Here is a 19,717-nt window from a genome sequence, read left to right as displayed (position 1 = left end):
TTCTCCTTAATTCTATTTGCTAAAGCTATCTCATGTCCCCTTTTTACCCTCCTGATTTCCCTCTTAAGTATACTCCTACTTCCTTTATACTCTTCTAAGGATTCACTCGATCTATCCTGTCTATAACTTACACATGCTTCCTTCTTTTTCTTAACCAAACCCTCAATTTCTTTAGTCATCCAGCATTCCCTTTACCTACCAGCCTTCCCTTTCACCCTGACAGGAATATACTTTCTCTGGATTCTCGTTATCTCATTTCTGAAGGTTTCCCATTTTCCAGCCATCCCTTTACCTGCAAACATCTGCCTCCAATCAGCTTTCGAAAGTCTTGCCTAATACCATCAAAATTGGCCTTTCTCCAATGTAGAACTTCAACTTTTAGATCAGGTCTATCCTTTTCCATCACTATTTTAAAACTAATAGAATTATGGTCGCTGGCCCCAAAGTGCTCCCCCACTGACACCTCAGTCACCTGCCCTGCCTTATTTCCCAAGAGTAGTTCAAGTTTTGCACCTTCTCTAGTAGGTACATCCACATACTGAATCAGGAAATTGTCTTGTACGCACTTAACAAATTTCTCTCCATTTAAACCTTTAACGCTATGACAGTCCCACTCTATGTTTGGAAAGTTAAAAGCCCCTACCATAACCACCTATTATTCTTACAGATAGCTGAGATCTCCTTACAAGTTTGTTTCTCAATTTCCCTCTGACTATTAGGGGGTCTGTAATACAATCCCAATAAGGTGATCATCCCTTTTTTATTTCTCAGTTCCACCCAAATAACTTCCCTGGATGTATTTCTGGGAATATCCTCCCTCAGCACAGCTGTAATGCTATCTCTTATGAAAAATGCCACTTCCCCCATCTCTCTTGCCTCCCTTTCTACCCTTCCTGTAGCATTTGTATCCTGGAACATTAAGCTGCCAGTCCTGCCCATCCCTGAGCCATGTTTCTGTAATTGCTATGATATCCCAGTCCCATGTTCCTAACCATACCCTGAGTTCGTCTGCCTTCCCTGTTAGGCCCCTTGCATTGAAATAAATGCAGCTTAATATATTAGTCCTACCTTGTCCCTGCCTGCCCTGACTGTTTGACTCACTTCTGTTCTCAACTGTACCAGTCTCCGATTGATCTCTTTCCTCACTATCTCCCTGGGTCCCACCGCTAACCCCCCCCCCCCCCCCCCACCCCCCCACCCCCCCCCCACCCCCACCGCCACCTTACTAGTTTAAATCCTCCCGAGCAGCTCTAGCAAATTTCCCTGCCAGTATATTAGTCCGCTTTCAATTTAGGTGCAATCCGTCCTTCTTATACAGGTCACTTCTATCTCAAAAGAGATTCCAATGATCCAAAAATGTGAATCCTTCTCCCATACACCAACTCCTCAGCCATGCATTCGTCTGCTCTATCCTCCTATTCCTGCCCTCACTTGCTCATAGCACCAAGTCATCCAAATATTACTACTCTCGAGGACCTCCTTTTTAAATTCCTGCCTAACGCTCTGTAATCTCCCTTCAGAATGTCAACCTTTTCCCTTCCTATATCATTGGTTCTAATGTGGACAGTGACCTATTGCTGACTCCTCTCCCCCATGAGAACATTCTGCACCCTCTCTGAGACATCTTCTCTGCACCAGAGAAACAACACACCATTCTGCTTTTTCTCTGCTGGCCACAGAAACATCTGTCTGTTCCTCAGACCACAGAATCCCCTAACACAATTGATCTCTTGGAAGCCGACGTACCCCTTGTTGCATTAGAACCAGTCTCAATACCAGAAACGTGGCTGTTCATGCTACGTTCCCCTGAGAATCCATCACCCCCTACATTTTTCAAAACAGCATATCTGTTTGAAATGGGTATATCCACAAAAGACTCCTGCCCTAGGTGCCTACCTCTCTTACTCTTCCTGGAGTTAACCCATCTATGTGACTGTATCTGAGACTTTCCCCCCTTCCTATAACTGCCATCCATTGTTGCTATTGTTACTGTTGCAAATTCCTCATTGCTTCTAACTGTCTCTCTGACCGATCCAATCGATCTGATAAGATTTGCAGATATAATCTGCAGTAACCCTTAAACTCTCTTCAAACTTCCACATCTGACAAGAAGTACGTATCACTCTATTAAAGGCCATTTTTGCTCCTTCACAATCTACAGACCCAGAAAATAACACCGTCTTATTCCTCTACAAAACACTGCCCCAGGTTAAATTAATAGTTATAGCTTATATTTTAAGTTTAATCTACTTTGATTGATTTACTCTGGAGAAACACAGTTCTTTTCTAAAGCTATTTGATGGCAATGAAATTGTTAACTGATCTTTTGTAACTTCTACAGGTATGATAACAGTATTTAGTAACCGACTCGGTTGGCATAATATGGAGCTGCTGCTTTCACACTTTCAAAGTCGCCTTAATTTTGGTGTTCAGCGACAGCTTTGTGATCTTGTGCGGATTTCTTTGCTGAATGCACAGCGTGCTCGAGCGTTGTATAATGCTGGATTTGGCACAGTATCTGAGCTGGCACAGGGGAACCCTGCTGATGTAGAAACTGCTCTGAGAAACGCTGTCCCATTTAAAAGGTAGAACTTTAGCTGGATGTGTTATACTTGAGTTTTAAGAGTAATAATTCTGTAGATATAACCCTGATGTAAACCTTACGACACAATAGAATTGATTTTGTGCAAGAGTGAAATTATAGAAATAAATCAAAAAACAAAGAGAGGACATGAAAAAGGATTTTCAAGAAAACCCAGAGATGTTTTATAAACGCACAGCAAGTGAATAGAAAAGGAATGACCAAAAATGGTAACTGTGTGTGTGGAGATATGGGCAATACATGGTTATTCTGAATGAATACTTTGCATTTATGCCCACAATAAAGGAACTAGCACAGACATTGTAGTTAAGCAGGAGGAGTGTAAAATGTTGGATGGAATAAAGTGTGGAATGCGAGATGAGAAGTTTGAACGTGGTGAAATCACCTGGACAGGATGAAATGTGTCCCAAGGCTGTTGAGAGAAATAAGGGAAAGCTAGTGAAGATGTTGACTAACATTTTTCAATGCTTCCTGGCTGCAAGCATGGTGCAAAAGAACTAGAGAGCAGTGAGACAGACTGACAAATGGCAGGCCAATCAGCCAAATTCTGGTCCGTTGTTGGGAAAATAATACCACTTGGAAAAGCTCAGATTAATCAAGGGCAGTCAGCATGGATTGATAAGGAAGATTGTGTCTTAAGTTGAATTTTTGTTCGTAAATGTAGAAGAAGTGTTAATTGAAGTAGTGTGTTTAGTGTAAACTCAGTGGACTTCAGCAAAGCTTTTGTAAGGGTCCCACTTACCAGTCTGGTCAGAAAGCTTAAAAACACATGGGATCCAAGTGCAGGCGACAAGTGGGATTCAGAGTTGGCCCAGTGGCTGGAAGCAAAAGTATTATGGTGACAAGAAAGCTGTTTCAGTTGGATTCTCAACTGAGTGGATAGCTTTTTCAGAACATTTCTCCATTCTGTAAACTTCCAGTATTCTGATAAGTGTAAAGTTTGTAGAAGGATTATTGCAAACTTTATTACTGAAACTGTCGTCATGCCAGAGATGCGCTTACCAACAAACTAAATACTTGTGCTAAGAAAATAAGTATTGAAGCTCAAAACTTGTTTAATAAAGGATTGCTCTTTTGTTCTGATTATCAGTTCCAGGAAAGCAGTTGATGAGAGTGAATGTGAAGTTCTGGAACGCAGGAAAACTCGCTGTATCTGGGTGAGTGGAAGGAAAGGCCTAACTGAGAGAGATGTTGCTGTCCTCATTGTGGAAGAGGCCAGGAATCTCCTTCAACAAGATCTGGCTTCAATGGGTATTGAATGGGCCCCCAACCAGTTACTAACTGTGGTACAGCAAGAGCCTCCCCTGGCAGCTGCTGTATCTGAGAATGGTCTGGAATATGGTAATGCTGCATCCTTAAATCCAAATTCAGTGGGATCTGGGAAAAGCCATGGAGTTACAGATATTTCAGTCACTGACTCATTGGAACATGTTGCCACCAAGACTGAAGCATGTTATGACAAGAATGCAGAAAACCTGGATTCTAATTACAATAGGGAATCTGCGAACAAGCAACCATCAAATGGCCTTCCTGAGGAAAATATCTTTCTCTCAGTTGATGGGCATTGTAAGACGAATGTGGAGAGTTTGAATTTGTCAAAAGTTGGGCAATGTTTTTTCAATGATATGCAAGTTGTAAAAAACGTTATCAATGCAAATAGTTCCTTTTTGGTGGCTAATGACAAGAAACGTGTTGGTGACGGTAAAAATGAGAAGAATGTTGGAGAAAATACAGCTCAAATTTTTCACCACATTCAGACTGAGAGCAATGCCATTGATGCTGTAAATCACAAAATACACAGGAATCCAGTAACTGTTGGTGAGGAAAATAATATAAACGGCCGAAACGTTGTTGAAGACAAGTCCTCTGTGATGTGTTCTGTCACAGGAGTGTTTGATGAGAGCTTTCAATTGGATTCACAGATTGAAAAGATCATAGAGCAAGCTGCTGCCACTGCATTGCCGATTTGTGAAGGTCAGCAAGAAACTGACAAGACTAACCTAGCCGGCAAATTAAAGTTCAGAATAGAAAGCGATGAGAACTCAGTTATTGTTGGAACTAGTGCGAAGCAATCCAGCGGTAACACTTCAAATGGAAATGAGACATCGAAACATAAGCCTCCAGTAAGTGAGAAAATACTTCAGGTAGGACATTTTAGTTCTTCTGATCGTCAGGTACAGAGCTCTGGAAAAAGAGAGTTTTCCAACTCAATTAAATCCATAATAGGATCACCTAATAATCTTCCAGCTCCTTCATCTGAAACGGGTCCATCTTCATTGAAAGCCAATGACTTGTCTTTATCTGATACCCAGCTGCAGAATTTCATGCTGGATTATAAAACACCAGCTTCTATTGAAGAAAGTGTCTCAACTGTTCCAGTTCAAAAATTGAATAGCGTACTGGATATTCCAAGTTGCAATGATGGAGCGCTCCGGTTACAAGAGCTTTTTGTTCATTCCAGTACTGATTATGAGACCAACCTGAACATCAGTGATAGTTTATTTGATAGTTTTACGGACGTTTCCTCCAATGATGATATGCATACACAGGTATTTCCACCTGGCCAGCAACCACTGCCTAAAACAGATATGATCCTGGAAAACCAGCCTTCTCGTAGTCTGGTAATAGAAGATGAAATACGTCAGGATCAGAATGACATGCAGAAAATTGTTGCTGAAGGTCCTGAGAAAAATTTACCTTGGAATGAGTTGTCCTTTAATTTCTCTGATTTTAGAGATTCCTACCAAAATGGCAATTCTGTCACTGGTTGCCTGGGGGAGTTAAGCATGTACAATCTGGACAATGATACATCTGACATTGCTGAGGATTTAAGAGTACAAGAACAGGAGAAACTGAATAGTCAAATAGAAAGTAGCAACCCACACCAAGGCACATTAACTAATGGGTTACCTGACTGTGTGGTAAAAAATAAAGTAACCGAGAACAGGAAATCGAGGCAGTCACACCCTCCACTTGATCGAAGTCCAGAGGTAAATGAGCTACTAAATCAATTGTCAACTTCTTTGGATCAGAAATATTCAAATATAAATGGACAAACCGATGATCAGGAGAAAGACCACTGTTTGAGAAATCTCTCCGAAATTGATGGTTTTCCAAACTATGCAACACAAACATCTGAAACTCGAAATCCACAGCATGTGCTGGTGTTTTGTCAAACAGAGAAGACCGCTAGAAAGGTCTCGCTAAATCAGAGCCAAAAAACAAATATAAGTAACCAATCATCACTTTTAGAAATGGAAAAGCTGCCTGAATCCAGACCAGACAGTCGAAATGAAGTTCCTCCAACACCACCCAATAAACCTGTGACTCCTAGAATCAAACCCACTTTGACTGCGGTGACTGCTGAAAAGTGCCAAAAACAATCTCTACGATTAACAACTCCTGTTTGCTCTTTTCGTCATTCTGACTTTGGGAGAGAAGAAACGGGAAGTCCCCGATCACATCATGTTGAATGTAGTCCTGTGATGGATGTTAATGGTGATGCTGATGGCTCTTTTGTAGGGGAAGGGTTTTCACTTCAGCTTTCACAAGACTATTTATCGCCATCGCCCAACTCTTGCAGTGCAGAAACATTCACCATTATTGATGTGGCGAGTAGCCGAGCCCTGTTCCAGACATTTATGAAGGAGTGGAAAATGAAACCAAGATTCTCACTCACGGCTGCTTGTGAGAAAAAGCCACATGTTCTGTCACCCAGCTCCGAGATAGGTGGCAGGTTTAAGCAAGGTGTGTAATTTGATGTGTATTTATTAAACATAGTGATTTATGCAGCAACAAACCGCACTTGATGGCTAAAAAATAAAAGAACTGCACTTGCTGTAAATCAGAAACAGAAATTGCTGGAAAAGCTTAGCAGGTTTGGCAGCATCTGTGGAGAGAAATCAGAGTTAATGTTTCATGTCGAGTCACGGTGGCACAGTGGTTAGCACTGCTGCCTCACAGCGCTAGAGACCCGGGTTCAATTCCCGCCTCAGGCGACTGACTGTGTGGAGTTTGCACGTTCTCCCCGTGTCTGCGTGGGTTTCCTCCGGGTGCTCTGGTTTCCTCCCACAGTCCAAAGATGTGCAGGTCAGGTGAATTGGTCATGCTAAATTGCCCGTAGTGTTAGGTAAGGGGTAGATGTAGATGTAGGGGTATGGGTGGGTTACGCTTCAGCGGGGCGGTGTGGACTTGTTGGGCCGAAGGGCCTGTTTCCACACTGTAAGTAATCTAATCTAATCTAAAAAAAAAGTCACTCTTCCTCAGAGTTCTAGCTTCTCTTCACAGATGTTGCCAGACCTGAGGAGCGTTTCCAGCAATTTTTGTTTTTGCTCGAGATGGTACTTTTTCCAAATGTCACATCATGTAAATTTTTACTTCAAAGTCAGTATTTCCTGCACAGGTATTGCCTATACAGAAATTTTCCAACCTCTCTTCTGCATGATAAGGAAAATCTACTTTCTCTAACAAAAATCTACTTATTTCTGTTCCCAACTGCTAATGAATACTTCAAATCTGCCTCAATAGGATATCTTATTGCCCAACAAAAAATGACAGTGTTCACTTCTCTCAACAATCATTTTAGTCAAATTAATGCTGACTTATGCTCAGTTTTTTTTATTTTGTTGTGATTCCATGCCCACTGGACCCAGAATGAAAGAAGTCAAGCTTATTTGCATTAAGATCTACACCACTTGTAGGGAGCTCTAATGCATTGCTTTTGGACCCAATTTTTTTCTAGATTTATATGAAACCCCCACACCATCTAGCTCACTTAAGGTTTTTGTGAAAAATCAACTTGCTAAAATCAGAAATCCTTGTACAAATGCCTTGTTTTATTTTTGATGGGTGGGGAGTGCGTTCAAGTTTTCTGAAGTGTTTGAATGTCACTGGTAAAATATGTACCACTCATAGCTGCAAATACCCTTTCAGTTCATCAGTCAAACAACTTGATGTTGTCAGTGTCCTTCCATCGACATAAGATGATGGGCAGGTAGCCACCTAAATTGGTAGGAACTTCCTATGTACCAAGCAAAGAGACATTTTGTCTGTGTTTAGTTGATGGCTATTTGGGTAAATTTGCATCAAGCATTTGCATTTGAACATTGTGTACAATACATTCCCAGAAAGGAATTCATTTTTCTGTATGCTGAATGCAGAGAAACCAAATTGTCAGTGTGTGAAAAGAGGCCGTTTGACCCATTGTGTCTGCACAATCAATATGTGGAATTTTAATTTCATTTTAATGACTATATTTGTTTTCTAGACAAGACTGCTGTAAATGTTCAGACCAAGACAAATGGATTTGAAGTGAGCAGCCACAAAGGCCTTGTTGTAGTAGGTTTGTGCGTGTCATGGGGAGGAAAGGATGCTTACTACATCTCATTGCAGGAGACTCAGGAAATTACTGGTAAGAAAATGGCTTAAATAATAGAATTTAGGACAATCTAAATTATACTGGGAAATCTTTGCCCTGGATTGATTTGTTCAAATCACTCTACTCTCTCTCCCAGCAATCAAATATGTTAACCTAGTCAGGCTGGCAATCCAGCTTTATCTATAATTCACTTTATTGTTCTTCAGCTACATACACATAAATCTAGTAATATTGAAGCTGCAGTTCCTGTTAAACTCCTAAATGTACTTTGCATCTTACTACGTTAACCACATTGTACAATCAGCAATGATCATATTGAATGGTGGAACAGGCTTGAAGGGCCAATTAGCCTACTCCTGCTCCTATTTTCTAAGTTTGTATAATCCTATTTGTTACTGTTATACACCAACCTCCACCAGGGAATAGTTAAATTGGTTGCACATTTGTAATTTTATTTTGTATATATCTTTAAAAGTATTTTTTATTTCTTTTAAAAGGTGATTTAAGCGACAGTTTGGCTCCTCCACCTCTAGACCCTGAACTGTCAGTGAAAGAAAGGCTTCTTCACGTACGTTCATGTTTACAGCAAGATACAACGGCTGACGCATCACGCTCTATTATTACTTATGATTTCAAGCAACACTACAAAACTCTCGTTGAGGCTTGCAACATCTCCATGGAAGGCGTCTATGAAGATCCAAAGGTTTTACTTAACGTTTACTGGAATTCTGAGTCAGTTAGAAAGGAACTCACTTCCACTTCAGATCTGAAGTGTCACTTTGAGAGCGGAAATGAATTACATGTTTGTTTTCTCCTTCAGGTAGCATGTTGGCTGCTGGATCCTGGCTCCAAAGAGAGAACGCTTCATAACATGGTGACCAATTTTCTCCCCCAGCAGCTTTCATTACTGGAAGGTGTGAGCACCAGCCATGGCGTTCAGAGTCTAGGGCTGGGTGGAAACATTGACATCTGTGGGCGGACCAGAGCCTCCATAGAGTCAGTGCTGGTCTATGATATAATGAATCAACTTCATTTGCTGCTTAAGAAAGAAAGTCTGCAAGGTAAGCAGGAGATCCTGTGATATGATATGGAACAGGACTGAATCATATCTTAAGAAATAGAGGTCAAATTCTTTAATAGCTTCTTTTGGACAAATATTCATATTTGGCTTATATTCTGTTTTTAAAATTGCATTGCTGAACCTTCCAAATTTGGGAAATGGTTACAATCAATGGCATTTAATTGAGATACTCATTAAAGAAGACTTCAACAGAACATAGGTAAGAATAGGCAAGGGTGGAGCTTAATACATAAAAGTGAAAGGTGATGCATTTTAGTAGAGGGATTAATGAAATCAATATATATTTGATGCCATAATTCTAAAGATGATGGAGGGAAAGAGAAGTCTGGGAATTTGTACACATAGATCTTTGAAGGTGGCATGCCATACTGAGAAAGTAGCTAGAGACATATGTAGAGAGATTCTTGTGAACCTTATCTAGAAAGACCGTAACTAGTTAAGCTAGAACCCATGTGCTAGTTAGAATAGAAACTGAAGAAATGATGAATTGAACAGTGGCTGGAAAGCTAGTGTAGGAGGAAGGGCATCAGATTCCTGAGGCATTGGGATTGGTTCTGAGGAAGATGGAACTTGGCAGAATGTGGCTGAAAAAGATGGAGATAAATATTGCAGGGAGATTTGCTCTTGGGACAGTTTAAACAAGATTGTCAGTGGGTTTGTAACCTGAGTGGAGATTCAGATAGGGCAGATTCAATAAACTGTTCCAAAACCTGCAGAGTAATCCTGTTGGATTGGTGACCAGTTTGAGCTAACAATACTTTACAATTTTATAGTACCTTTTAATGTAATGAAACATCCCAAAATACATCACAGTATCTTTATAAAATGTATGTCATTGAATCATCTAAGAGAATATCATATTAGATTACTAAAATGTTAGTCTTTCAGGGAGATTTTGAGGAGTTTTTTAATGCATATTTTTTATTGAAAAAGATTTTGAATCTTTTATAAACTTAGTATAAAATAGTATGACAATCTTATAGTATAATAACAATAAACGAACTACTACTCTACTTCACAAACAAATTGGAGAAAAAAATCTATCCATACTGCAATTCAATAAATAATTAAATAAAATAAATAAATTAAATTAGATTGAACTAAGTTAAATTACAGCACTCAGCACAACCCCACCAAAGCTCCCCATCACCGGGAGCATTAATTAGCATACCCATATTTATTCGGGATTCTCCCTCTCAGGGGCCCCTGGCCTGCCAGGCACAGCTCTCACAGCTGCACAAAGGCCCTAATCAATATAGCGGACAAGTCTGTGTCCACGTAGTCCCAAAAGGGCTGCCAAGTCCTATAACAAAGTTCTGTTTTCTGATGCACTATACTCCTAAGGAAGTCTTGGGGGATATGTTCCATAATTAACCTATGCCATCCCAAAAGTAAGGAGTGTTGTAAAGAGCAAATCGAGGTGGAGTGTGTAGAAAGGAAATTTCAGAGCTGAGAATTTCTCAGACTGAGGAAGCTGAGAACCTGCAATAGAATAAGACAGGCAAAGCCCCAGAAGTAAAAGCCTTTGTGCTAATTTAGGAGAATTCTCTTGTGAAGTACCTCAACTATGGTGTTAAATTTTCTAATTTTCTTTGTTTTGTTGCAGACATATTTTGGAATGTTGAAATGAAGACTCAGTATTGCTTGGCCTTGCTGGAGATGAATGGAATAGGATTCAGTACAGCTGAATGTGAGAACCAGAAATATTTAATGCAAACTAAGCTAGCTTTCATAGAGGCACAGGTTTATCAACTGGTAGGCCACAGCTTCTCCCTGACCAGTCCAGATGATATTGCTGAGGTAAGATTGTAACATACATCTGCAATAATGTTGAGGAATATGGTAGAGTTTTTATGAAGAGGATTAAGTGAGGGTATAAGAGTTCATTTGCCCTTACATCGGTGAAGATGTCACTTGAGTTGACTTTGAATATCTCCTATGTCCATTTCAGTGCAATGTTTGAATTGCAGTTTCTGTTGGGACTAAGTTCAGACCCTGATATTGGTAGTGTTTTTGGTAGAATTTAGACTTAACATTGGGTTGAAATATAAATGTACTACGCATCAATGTCTGATTGAAACCTAAAGTACGTGCACTAACAGTTCATACCATCCACCAAGCTTTGGTCCAACATTTTATAAAATTAGGATTTTATATGTAATCTATATTCAGCCAATAGATTTCAGTGCACCAATTATTTTAATGTAATCTTCATTGGCGTTACAGTTCAGTACGAATACTTGTAAAATAATCAATGGTGTGAAATGGTATTCAGAAAGCAACCTGGTTCTAAACTTGTTTGTAAGAGCACAAGGAAACATAGCTGGAGTTGACCATGTGGCCTATCAAGGTCAAAAAGTGTGGCCCTGGAAAAGCACAGCAGGTTAAGCAGCATCCGAGGAGCAGGAGAGTATTCCTGATGAAGGGCTTATGCTCGAAATGTCGACTCTCCTGCTTCTCGGATGCTGCCTAACCTTCTATGCTTTTCCAGTGCCACACGTTTTGACTCTGAACTCCAGCATCTACAGTTCTCACTTTGTCCATGTGGCCTATCAAGTCTGCCTCATCATTCACCCCATTTTCCATCTCACTTCCCATTTCCTTTGATTCCATGAAAAGGCAAACTTTATCTATTCCAGCCCTAATGTTTCTCAGACTCAGCAATTTAATTCCTGTTGCAGGTTCTATTTTTGGAGCTCAAACTTCCTCCCAATGGGGATACTCATATGAATGGCAAGAAGACACTTGGATCCACAAGGAGGGCAGCAGTGACAGGAGGGCGGAGCAGGCTGGCCAAACAATACAGCACAAATAAAGCAAGTGACTGGTTCTTGTGAAAATCTTTGTACTTTCTTAATTGATAGAAAAATAAAAGTAAGTTGTTGGGAATTACAGTTTAGAAATGGGAATGGAATATACATTTCAATATTTGTTTGGAAGGTAATTTATGAGTGAGCAATGCAAGTGAAGTGAGATATGTATCTATGTATTATGAATTATGAGGAAGATTACACAGTGAAACATGAAAGATTAATAGATATCCTGCTAAGAGTTGGAATAAATTATGAAGACATGAGACATGAGACAGCAAACAGCAATGAGAGTTAGTGAGTTAAAACAAGCAGCTATCATAGGAGTAATATGGTATGTTACGTCACACAGGCTTTTTAATATGTAAATTGAATTTATTCCTGAATTATTACTCATGATAACAAAGATCCATAAAAATTGATAAACAACTGAAAGTATATAGTACAAGATGCTTACGCAGAAGGTAAACTAGACTTCAGGATATCTGTTGAAGGTAAATAAGTAATATCAGCAAGTTAAGGGTAAATGCAAAGAAAAGAATCATAAATTTGTTTGTATGAACAATATGAAAATTAAACAAGCAAATTAAAAGCAAGAAATCAAGCAAAGAATAGTAATTCAAGAATTCCAAAGCAATAATCAACAAAGGACCATAGTCCTCTCTCTCCATTCGAGAGAGAAATAATAAGTTACCAGTAGGTTGAGGGAACCATCTCCATAAAAATAGGGTAAGGTGAAGAGGTAGGTCTCCATGAACTGTCATTGTGCAGGACTGAACCTATATTATTGGCTTTATTTTGCACCACACTCTTAGCGAATTGAGCTAACTAAGAAATGTAGATGGTTGCGGACTTTTGGGTTTGGTACAGTACAGAAAGAATGTGGAAATATTTTTAGGTCCCATTCACTAATACAAAAGTCTATAAACCAGCATGGAGTAGCACAATAATGCCAAGAGAAATTGCATGTTTATCTCATCTGAGACGATCACGTAGAGTCATAGAGATGTACAGCACAGAAACAGACACTTCGGTCCAACTCAACCATACCGACCAGATATCCTAAACTAACTAAGTATTGGCAAAACCCTATTACATATGGAATGGAGACCACAGTTTAGAGTAACTTGAGGTATTTTTGAGATAATGCATGTTTGTGTCTTGCATGTCAATTGTGCACTATTTCTGTAGTGCTTTTGACAACTTATGCCTATTTTACGAATTTGTCTTTTATATATCTGATTGGTCATTTATTATTCCATTCAATGTTTTAGGAAGTATTGGAGAAATTGAAGCCACTTCATCCTTTGCCAGGCTTAATCTTGGAATGGAGGAGAATTACTAATGCAATGTCCAAAGTAGTGTTCCCCCTGCAGCGGGAAAAACACCCATATCCTCAGCTGGGAATGGAGAGGATCTACTCTGTCTCTCACACACACAGTGCTACAGGTAAATGCTGATTTCACTGTGTCCTGTATCAAAGCAAATGATACTTATTGTACAATTCAGTGAATCTTGACACAGAATCTGCATCAATAAATGCTCTCTATTACATCGATCTGTTCTTCAATGGAGTAGAAATGCAACCCGTCAGACCATGAGACATAGGAGCAGAAATTAGGCCCATCGAGTCTGTTCTGTCATTCAATCCCATTCTTCCAATTTCTCCCTGTAAGTCTTGATCCCCTTTATAATCAAGAACCTATCTATCTTAGTTTTAAACATACTCAATGACCTGGTCTCCACAGCTTTCTGTGGCGGTGAACTCCATACATTCCCCACTCTCTGGCTGAAGAAATTTCTTCTCTCTGTTCTAAAAGGTTTTCCCTTTACTCTAAGGCTGTGCCTTCGGGTCCTACCAATGGAAACATCTTCCCAATGCCCACTCTGTCCAGGCCATTCAGTAATCTGTACATTTCAATTAGAGACCCCCTCATTCTTCTAAACTCCATCGAGTATAGACCCAGAATTCTCAAACATTTCTCACAGGTTAAGCAGTTCACTCCTGGGGCCATTCTGTGAATTTCCTGTGAACACGCTCCAGGACCAGTACCTCCTTCCTGAGATATGGGACCCAAAACGGAGCATAATACAGAGGAACCTTGATTATCCGGCATTTGATTATTCAAATTTCAGATTATCTGGCAAGATCGCAGGTCCTAATGCTTGGTTAAACTGTGTTATCCGAACATTCGATTATCTGAACAAAATACTCCTCGCCCGCGTCATTCAGATGATCAAGGTTCCTCTGTACACCAAATGTGGCCTGACCAGTGTGTTATAGAGCCACAAAAGTAAATCCCTGCTTTTATATTTGTCTTCTCAAAATAAATGCCAACATTGCATTTGCCTTCCTAACTACTAACTCAACCTGCAAGTTTACCTTGAAGAATTCTGAACTAGGACTCGCAGGTCTCTTCGCATTTCAGATTTCTGAATTTTCTCCCCATTTAGAAAATAGTCTATGCCTCTATTCTTCCTACCAAGGGACAAGACCTCTCTCACTTTCCCACATTGTACTCCATCTGCCACTTCTTTGCCCACTCTCCTAATCTGCAGCCTCCCTGCAGCCTCAGTGCTACCTGTATCCTACCTATCTTTGTATCATCTGCAAACTTAGCCAGAGTGCACTCAGATCTTTCATCTAGATCGTTAATGTATAAAGTGAGAAGTTGTGGTTCCAACACTGAACCTTGCAGAACAGCACTTTGTCACCTGGCTGTCATCCTGAGAAAGCCCATTTTATTCCCCCCTACTGACTCTGCTTTCTGTCAGACAGCCAAGTTTCTATCCATGTTGGCACCTTGCCTCCAACACCATGGGTTCTTATCTTAACTCAGTGGCCTGTTGTGTGGCACCTTGTCAAAGGCCTTCTTGAAGTCCAGGTAGATAAAATGCATTGATTCTGTTTGGTCTAATTTGCTTGTTACTTCTTCAAAGAATTCTAGCAGATTTGTCAGGCATGACCTCCCCTTGATGAAAGCATGCTGACTCTGCTCTGTTTTAGCATACACTTCCATGTATTCAGAAATCTTATCATTCATGATGGATTCCAGGATCTTACCCACGACCAGGGTTCTGTAATTTCCTGTCTTCTGCCTTACTCCCTTTTTAAACAGGGGTGTCACGTTAGCGATTTTCCAGTCTTCTAAGACCTTCCCTGATTCTAATGATTCTTGAAAGATTACTAACCCCTCCACTACCTTTTCAGCTGTCTCCCTTAGACCTCTGGGGAGTAGACCATCTGGTCCGGGTGATTTATCCACATTCAGGCCATTCAGGTTTTCTAGCACCGTCTCCTTGGTGATAGCTACCGTACCCAGCTCTACCCCTTCACTCTCTTGAATTTTTGAGATATTACTTGTGTCTTCCCCAGTGAAGCCTGACACAAAGTAATTATTCAGTTCCTCAACCATTTCCTTGATCCTCATTACTATCTCTCTAGTATCATTTTCCAGCGACCCAATGTCCACTTTGGCCTCTCTTTTGCTCTTTATATATCTAAAGAAACCCTTACAGTCTTCCTTTATATTACTGGCTAGCTTACTCTCATATTTAATCTACTCCCTCCTTATTTTTTTTTATTGTTCTCTGTTGTTCTTGTAAGCTTCCCAATCCTCTTGTTTCCCACTGTTCTTCACTAATTTATATGCTTTCTCTTTTGCTTTTATGCTGTCCTTGACTTCCCTAGTCAGCCCTGGTTGCCTCATACTCCTTGTACCATGCTTCATTTTCCTTAAGTATGAATCTCTGCTGTGTCTCCTGAATTACTCCCAGAAATTCCTGCCTTTGCTGTTCCACTGTCTTTCCTGATAGGCTCCTCTCCCAGTCAGTTCTACCGAACTCCTCCCACGTGCATCCGTAGTTGCTTTTATTCAGCTGAAGTACTGTTACCTCTGATTTTATCTTTTCTCTCTCAAATTGCAGAGTAATTTCAATCATGTTATGATCACTGCTTCCTAAGGGTTCCTTCACCTTAAGCTCCCTTATCAAGTCTGCCTCATTACACAACACTAAGTCCAGTATTGCCTGTTCCCTACTGGGCTCCATCACAAACTGCTCCAAAAAGCCATCTTGTGGATATTCCACAAATTTCTTTCTTTGCGAACCATTACCAACCTGAGTTTCCCAGGCCACCTGCGTATTGAAATCCCCCAAGATCACTGTGACTTTGCTTTTCCTACACATCTTTTCTATCTCCTAGTGTACCTTGTGCCCCAGCTCCTGCCTGCTATTTGGAGGCTTATACATGACTCCAAATATGTTTTTTTTTTACCTTTTGCGGTTCCTCAATTCTACCCACATAGATTCTACACCATTGGACCCTACTTCGTTTCTAAGTATTGATTTCATTTCATTTATTACAAATGGGGCAACCACCCCTCTGCCCACCTGCCTATCTTTTCGATAGGATGTATATCCTTGTATATTCAGCTCCCAATCCTGCTCCCCTAGTAGCAATGTCTCCGTGATGCCCACCACGCCATACCTGCTAATTTCGATCTGAGCACAAGCTCATTCACCTTATTCTTTATACTGTGTGCATTCAGATATAACACCTTCAGTCTTGTATTAACTGTCCCTCTTCTCACTGACATTTGTTTGTACAGTGTACTTGAAGTTTTATTTCCCCCACCCTCCCATTTAATTTAAACTCCTGTCTACAGCCCTAGCTTTGTAATTCACTCGGGCTCTGGTCCCAGCATGGTTCAGATGAAGACCGTGCCATCCGACCAGGTGCCTTTTTTCCCCAGTACTGGTGCCAATGTCCCATGAATTCGAACCCATTTCTCCCACACCAGTCTTTGAGCCACGCATTTACCTGCTTAATCTTATTGATCTTCAGGAAAGTTTTGAATCCTCTGTAAAATGGACAATGAATACAATTCTGCAAACCTAATTTTAAACAATGAGATGCCACCATTTTGCATTCTATACTTTCCCAGGTGGTTCAACAAAACTTCCTGATTTCATCATTTTGAGTAAAGAGCAGAAAAAAAAAGGACAAAGCAACACAATATGACCAGGCATGCAGTTTTACTGCATTGCAAATGAAATGGACATCTGGCTGAAGTATTGGTTGTGTGAGTCTCACTTCAGTGAGACTTCTGCAGCAATGTAATTGGGCTTTCTGCAAAAAAAAAGCAAGAATAATGAATTTATCCTGAACAGAATGTACCATAATTACATGATTTATCAGAGGATTTCACAAACATTCTTTTGGAATTGATTCTCATGTTAACGAATGAAACATAATGGAAGGTTTTGTGATACTTAATTTCTATTGGCTTTCCTTTGGAATGTTTTCATATGACCTTGATCCCACTCTCCAAAAGCACATCTCTTCTTTGATTAGGTCGGATCAGCTTTATGGAGCCAAACCTGCAAAACGTGCCAAAGGATTTTGAAATTGAAATGCCAACAATGATCAGACAGAGCCCCCCCTCTCAGGGGACAAACAAAGCAGCTGATTCAACACGATTCAGGTACCTCCTCCAAATGAAATCCTCACATAGCTTACCTTCTCTGATGCAAAATAGTGATTTGTTCTTTAGTTGGTGCTTTCGTTCACTTAAATGCCTGTTTACTTATCACTATAATTTCAAAGTGAAAGTACAGAAGAGATATTTATTTCTGTATAGCTATATATAGAGATTATATGTGATAGAAAATTTTGATCTAGAGCCTTCCTTATCTAGCTACATGTAAACATATACATAATATAAAATTTGTAATTTTAAAAGTGCATATTTATATTGATGGTATTCTGCTTGTTTTACTTTCCTGTATCATGTGTTACAGTTCACTTATTTTGTTTTTCTCTTGCTTGGTTCTCAAATCTTTATAACATTTTCTCAACTTTTGCTCCTTTCTTAACTACTGTCTCTGTGACTGTAATAAAGGTTTACAATATATTGTCACCATATGCACAGATTTTGTCTTACAATCAATATCCAAGGCAACACCATCACATTAGTATGTCCTGTCTGACTGCCTGCACAAACAGAACAGAGGTGGCATTACAATGGTATACAATTGAAAGGGAGTCTTCAATATTTACTCAAGAGACCATGAAGTTTCATGGCATCAGATCAAACATGCAAAGGAAGCCTGCTGACTACCGTGGACTGTTTTCCCTTGGCTGATCAATCAGTACACTTCAATGTTGAACACTACTTGGAAGAAGTATCAAGGCCAATAAATGGAGAGAATGGATTCTGGCTCGAGTCTTCAATGACCATCAGCAGGGTTTGCTCAGCAGCACTGGTACTCATTGAGCTGGTCTGGTCCTAAAAGATATTGTTGCTAGACCGGACCTGTGGCAGACGGTGAGGGAACTAATTACAGGGAAAAACATTCTTGATTTCATAATCACCGATCTGTCTTCCTGCCACAAATACATTTGTTGGTGACAGGAGTGACCACCACATAGTCCTTATAAAGACTGTTCTGTATTCACATTCAGGCTATGTTGAATTGTGTGACACTTACTACTGTGCAAAATGGGATAAATTTTGAACTGTTATGAAGATGTAGGCATAATCTACCTTTTTAAAAGAGTTAAAAGTTAGCAAAAACTACCTGTTCTGAAAAAAGATACAATGTAATGTGCTCCATCTACTGGGTATCTAGGTAGCTGGTTGCCTGGAAACGACAAAACAGATTCGAAATAGGCCAATAAGTTTAAATTACCAAACTCCAATCCAGTTTGAATTGAGAATATTGACCATCTTTTAAAAGCCAATGACACAATTGGATGCTTTGGGGGGGGGTATAAGGCAGGGGAAAATTGAACAGTTGGGAGGAGAACGGCCAAGCTGCCAGCATGTAATGACTGTCTGGAAAATAGCTGTCAGTAACCTGTGAAGCAGAACCCCCAAAAAGAAGAAACAAAGACAGGAATACAGAGAAAACTGAAAGCTGCCTGGTTTTGAGATACGATGTTTTGTTCTGTAAATTGCAATCTGGAGTTTTATCGGACTAATATTATAGAAGGCAAGGTAAATGATAGGTTAGAGAGGAGTTGTAAATAGTTGTTAGTTAATTATTCTCTGTTCTATTTTAAGAAATAAAATTGTTAATTTTTACTTTAACTTCTTGGCCTCTCGAATTTTCACAGATTACTGCACAGGATAAATCTTTTCTGTGTTGCTGGTTTACAGTAAGCAGGAGAGTTTACCCTGTGTCATAACAGAACAGGTTTAACAATTGAAGACTGGGCATCGATGAGGTACTGTAAGCCAACAGTATCAGCCAGTGTTGAATGGTTTTTATTATTCATTCTTGAGATGTGGATGTCACTGCCTGGGCTAGCATTTATCGCCCATCCCTTGTTACCTTTGAAAAGGTGGTGGTGAGTTGTCTCCTTGATCTGCTGCAGGCCATTTATTGTAGGGATGTGCAGTAGTAGCTGTGTGTACCATTTACAAAAAGCACTGCAAAAATCCATCAAAGCTTCTTAGTACCTTCCAAACCCATAACTGCTACCATTTAAAAGGGTAAAGGGCAGCAGATTCATGGGAACACCACCACCTGCAAGTTCCCTCCATGTCAGTCACCGTTCTGTCTTGGAAATATATCATTACATTCATAAACATCCAATGCAAGATGCGTTGAAGAAATTGACCGAGGCCTCTTAGACAGCACCTTCTATATTCACGACTACTTCCATCTCAAGGACAGGGGCAGCAAACACCACCACCTGCAAGTTCCTCTCCAAGCCACTCACCATCCTGACTGGGAAATAAATCACCTTTCCTTCAGTGTCACTTGGTCAAAATCTTGGAAGTACTTCATCCTTCCCCAAAACCCCCACCCACCCCAACAGCCTTTGTGGATTTACCTAT

At 40.1% G+C, this 19,717-nt stretch overlaps 1 protein-coding gene across 2 annotated transcripts in view; it reads left to right on the top strand.

Annotated features, from left to right (window-relative positions):
* Nucleotides 1-19,717, top strand: part of polq (polymerase (DNA directed), theta) — an 88,261-nt gene that overhangs the window by 48,095 nt on the left and 20,449 nt on the right. Inside the window, exons 17-25 of one of the 2 annotated variants that reach the window (XM_072585293.1) lie at nt 2,342-2,585; nt 3,693-6,349; nt 7,869-8,012; nt 8,477-8,682; nt 8,800-9,040; nt 10,667-10,860; nt 11,742-11,876; nt 13,145-13,319; nt 17,227-17,356. In XM_072585293.1, coding sequence (XP_072441394.1) covers nt 2,342-2,585; nt 3,693-6,349; nt 7,869-8,012; nt 8,477-8,682; nt 8,800-9,040; nt 10,667-10,860; nt 11,742-11,876; nt 13,145-13,319; nt 17,227-17,356 — 4,126 coding nt within the window. Of the gene's footprint in view, nt 1-2,341; nt 2,586-3,692; nt 6,350-7,868; nt 8,013-8,476; nt 8,683-8,799; nt 9,041-10,666; nt 10,861-11,741; nt 11,877-13,144; nt 13,320-17,226; nt 17,357-19,717 lie in introns of those variants that run through there. The other variant, XM_072585294.1, reaches the window with a different exon arrangement.

The sequence above is a fragment of the Chiloscyllium punctatum genome, chromosome 15, assembly GCF_047496795.1.
Source record: "Chiloscyllium punctatum isolate Juve2018m chromosome 15, sChiPun1.3, whole genome shotgun sequence".
NCBI lineage: Eukaryota > Metazoa > Chordata > Chondrichthyes > Orectolobiformes > Hemiscylliidae > Chiloscyllium > Chiloscyllium punctatum.
This window is presented reverse-complemented; position numbering and strand designations above follow the sequence as displayed.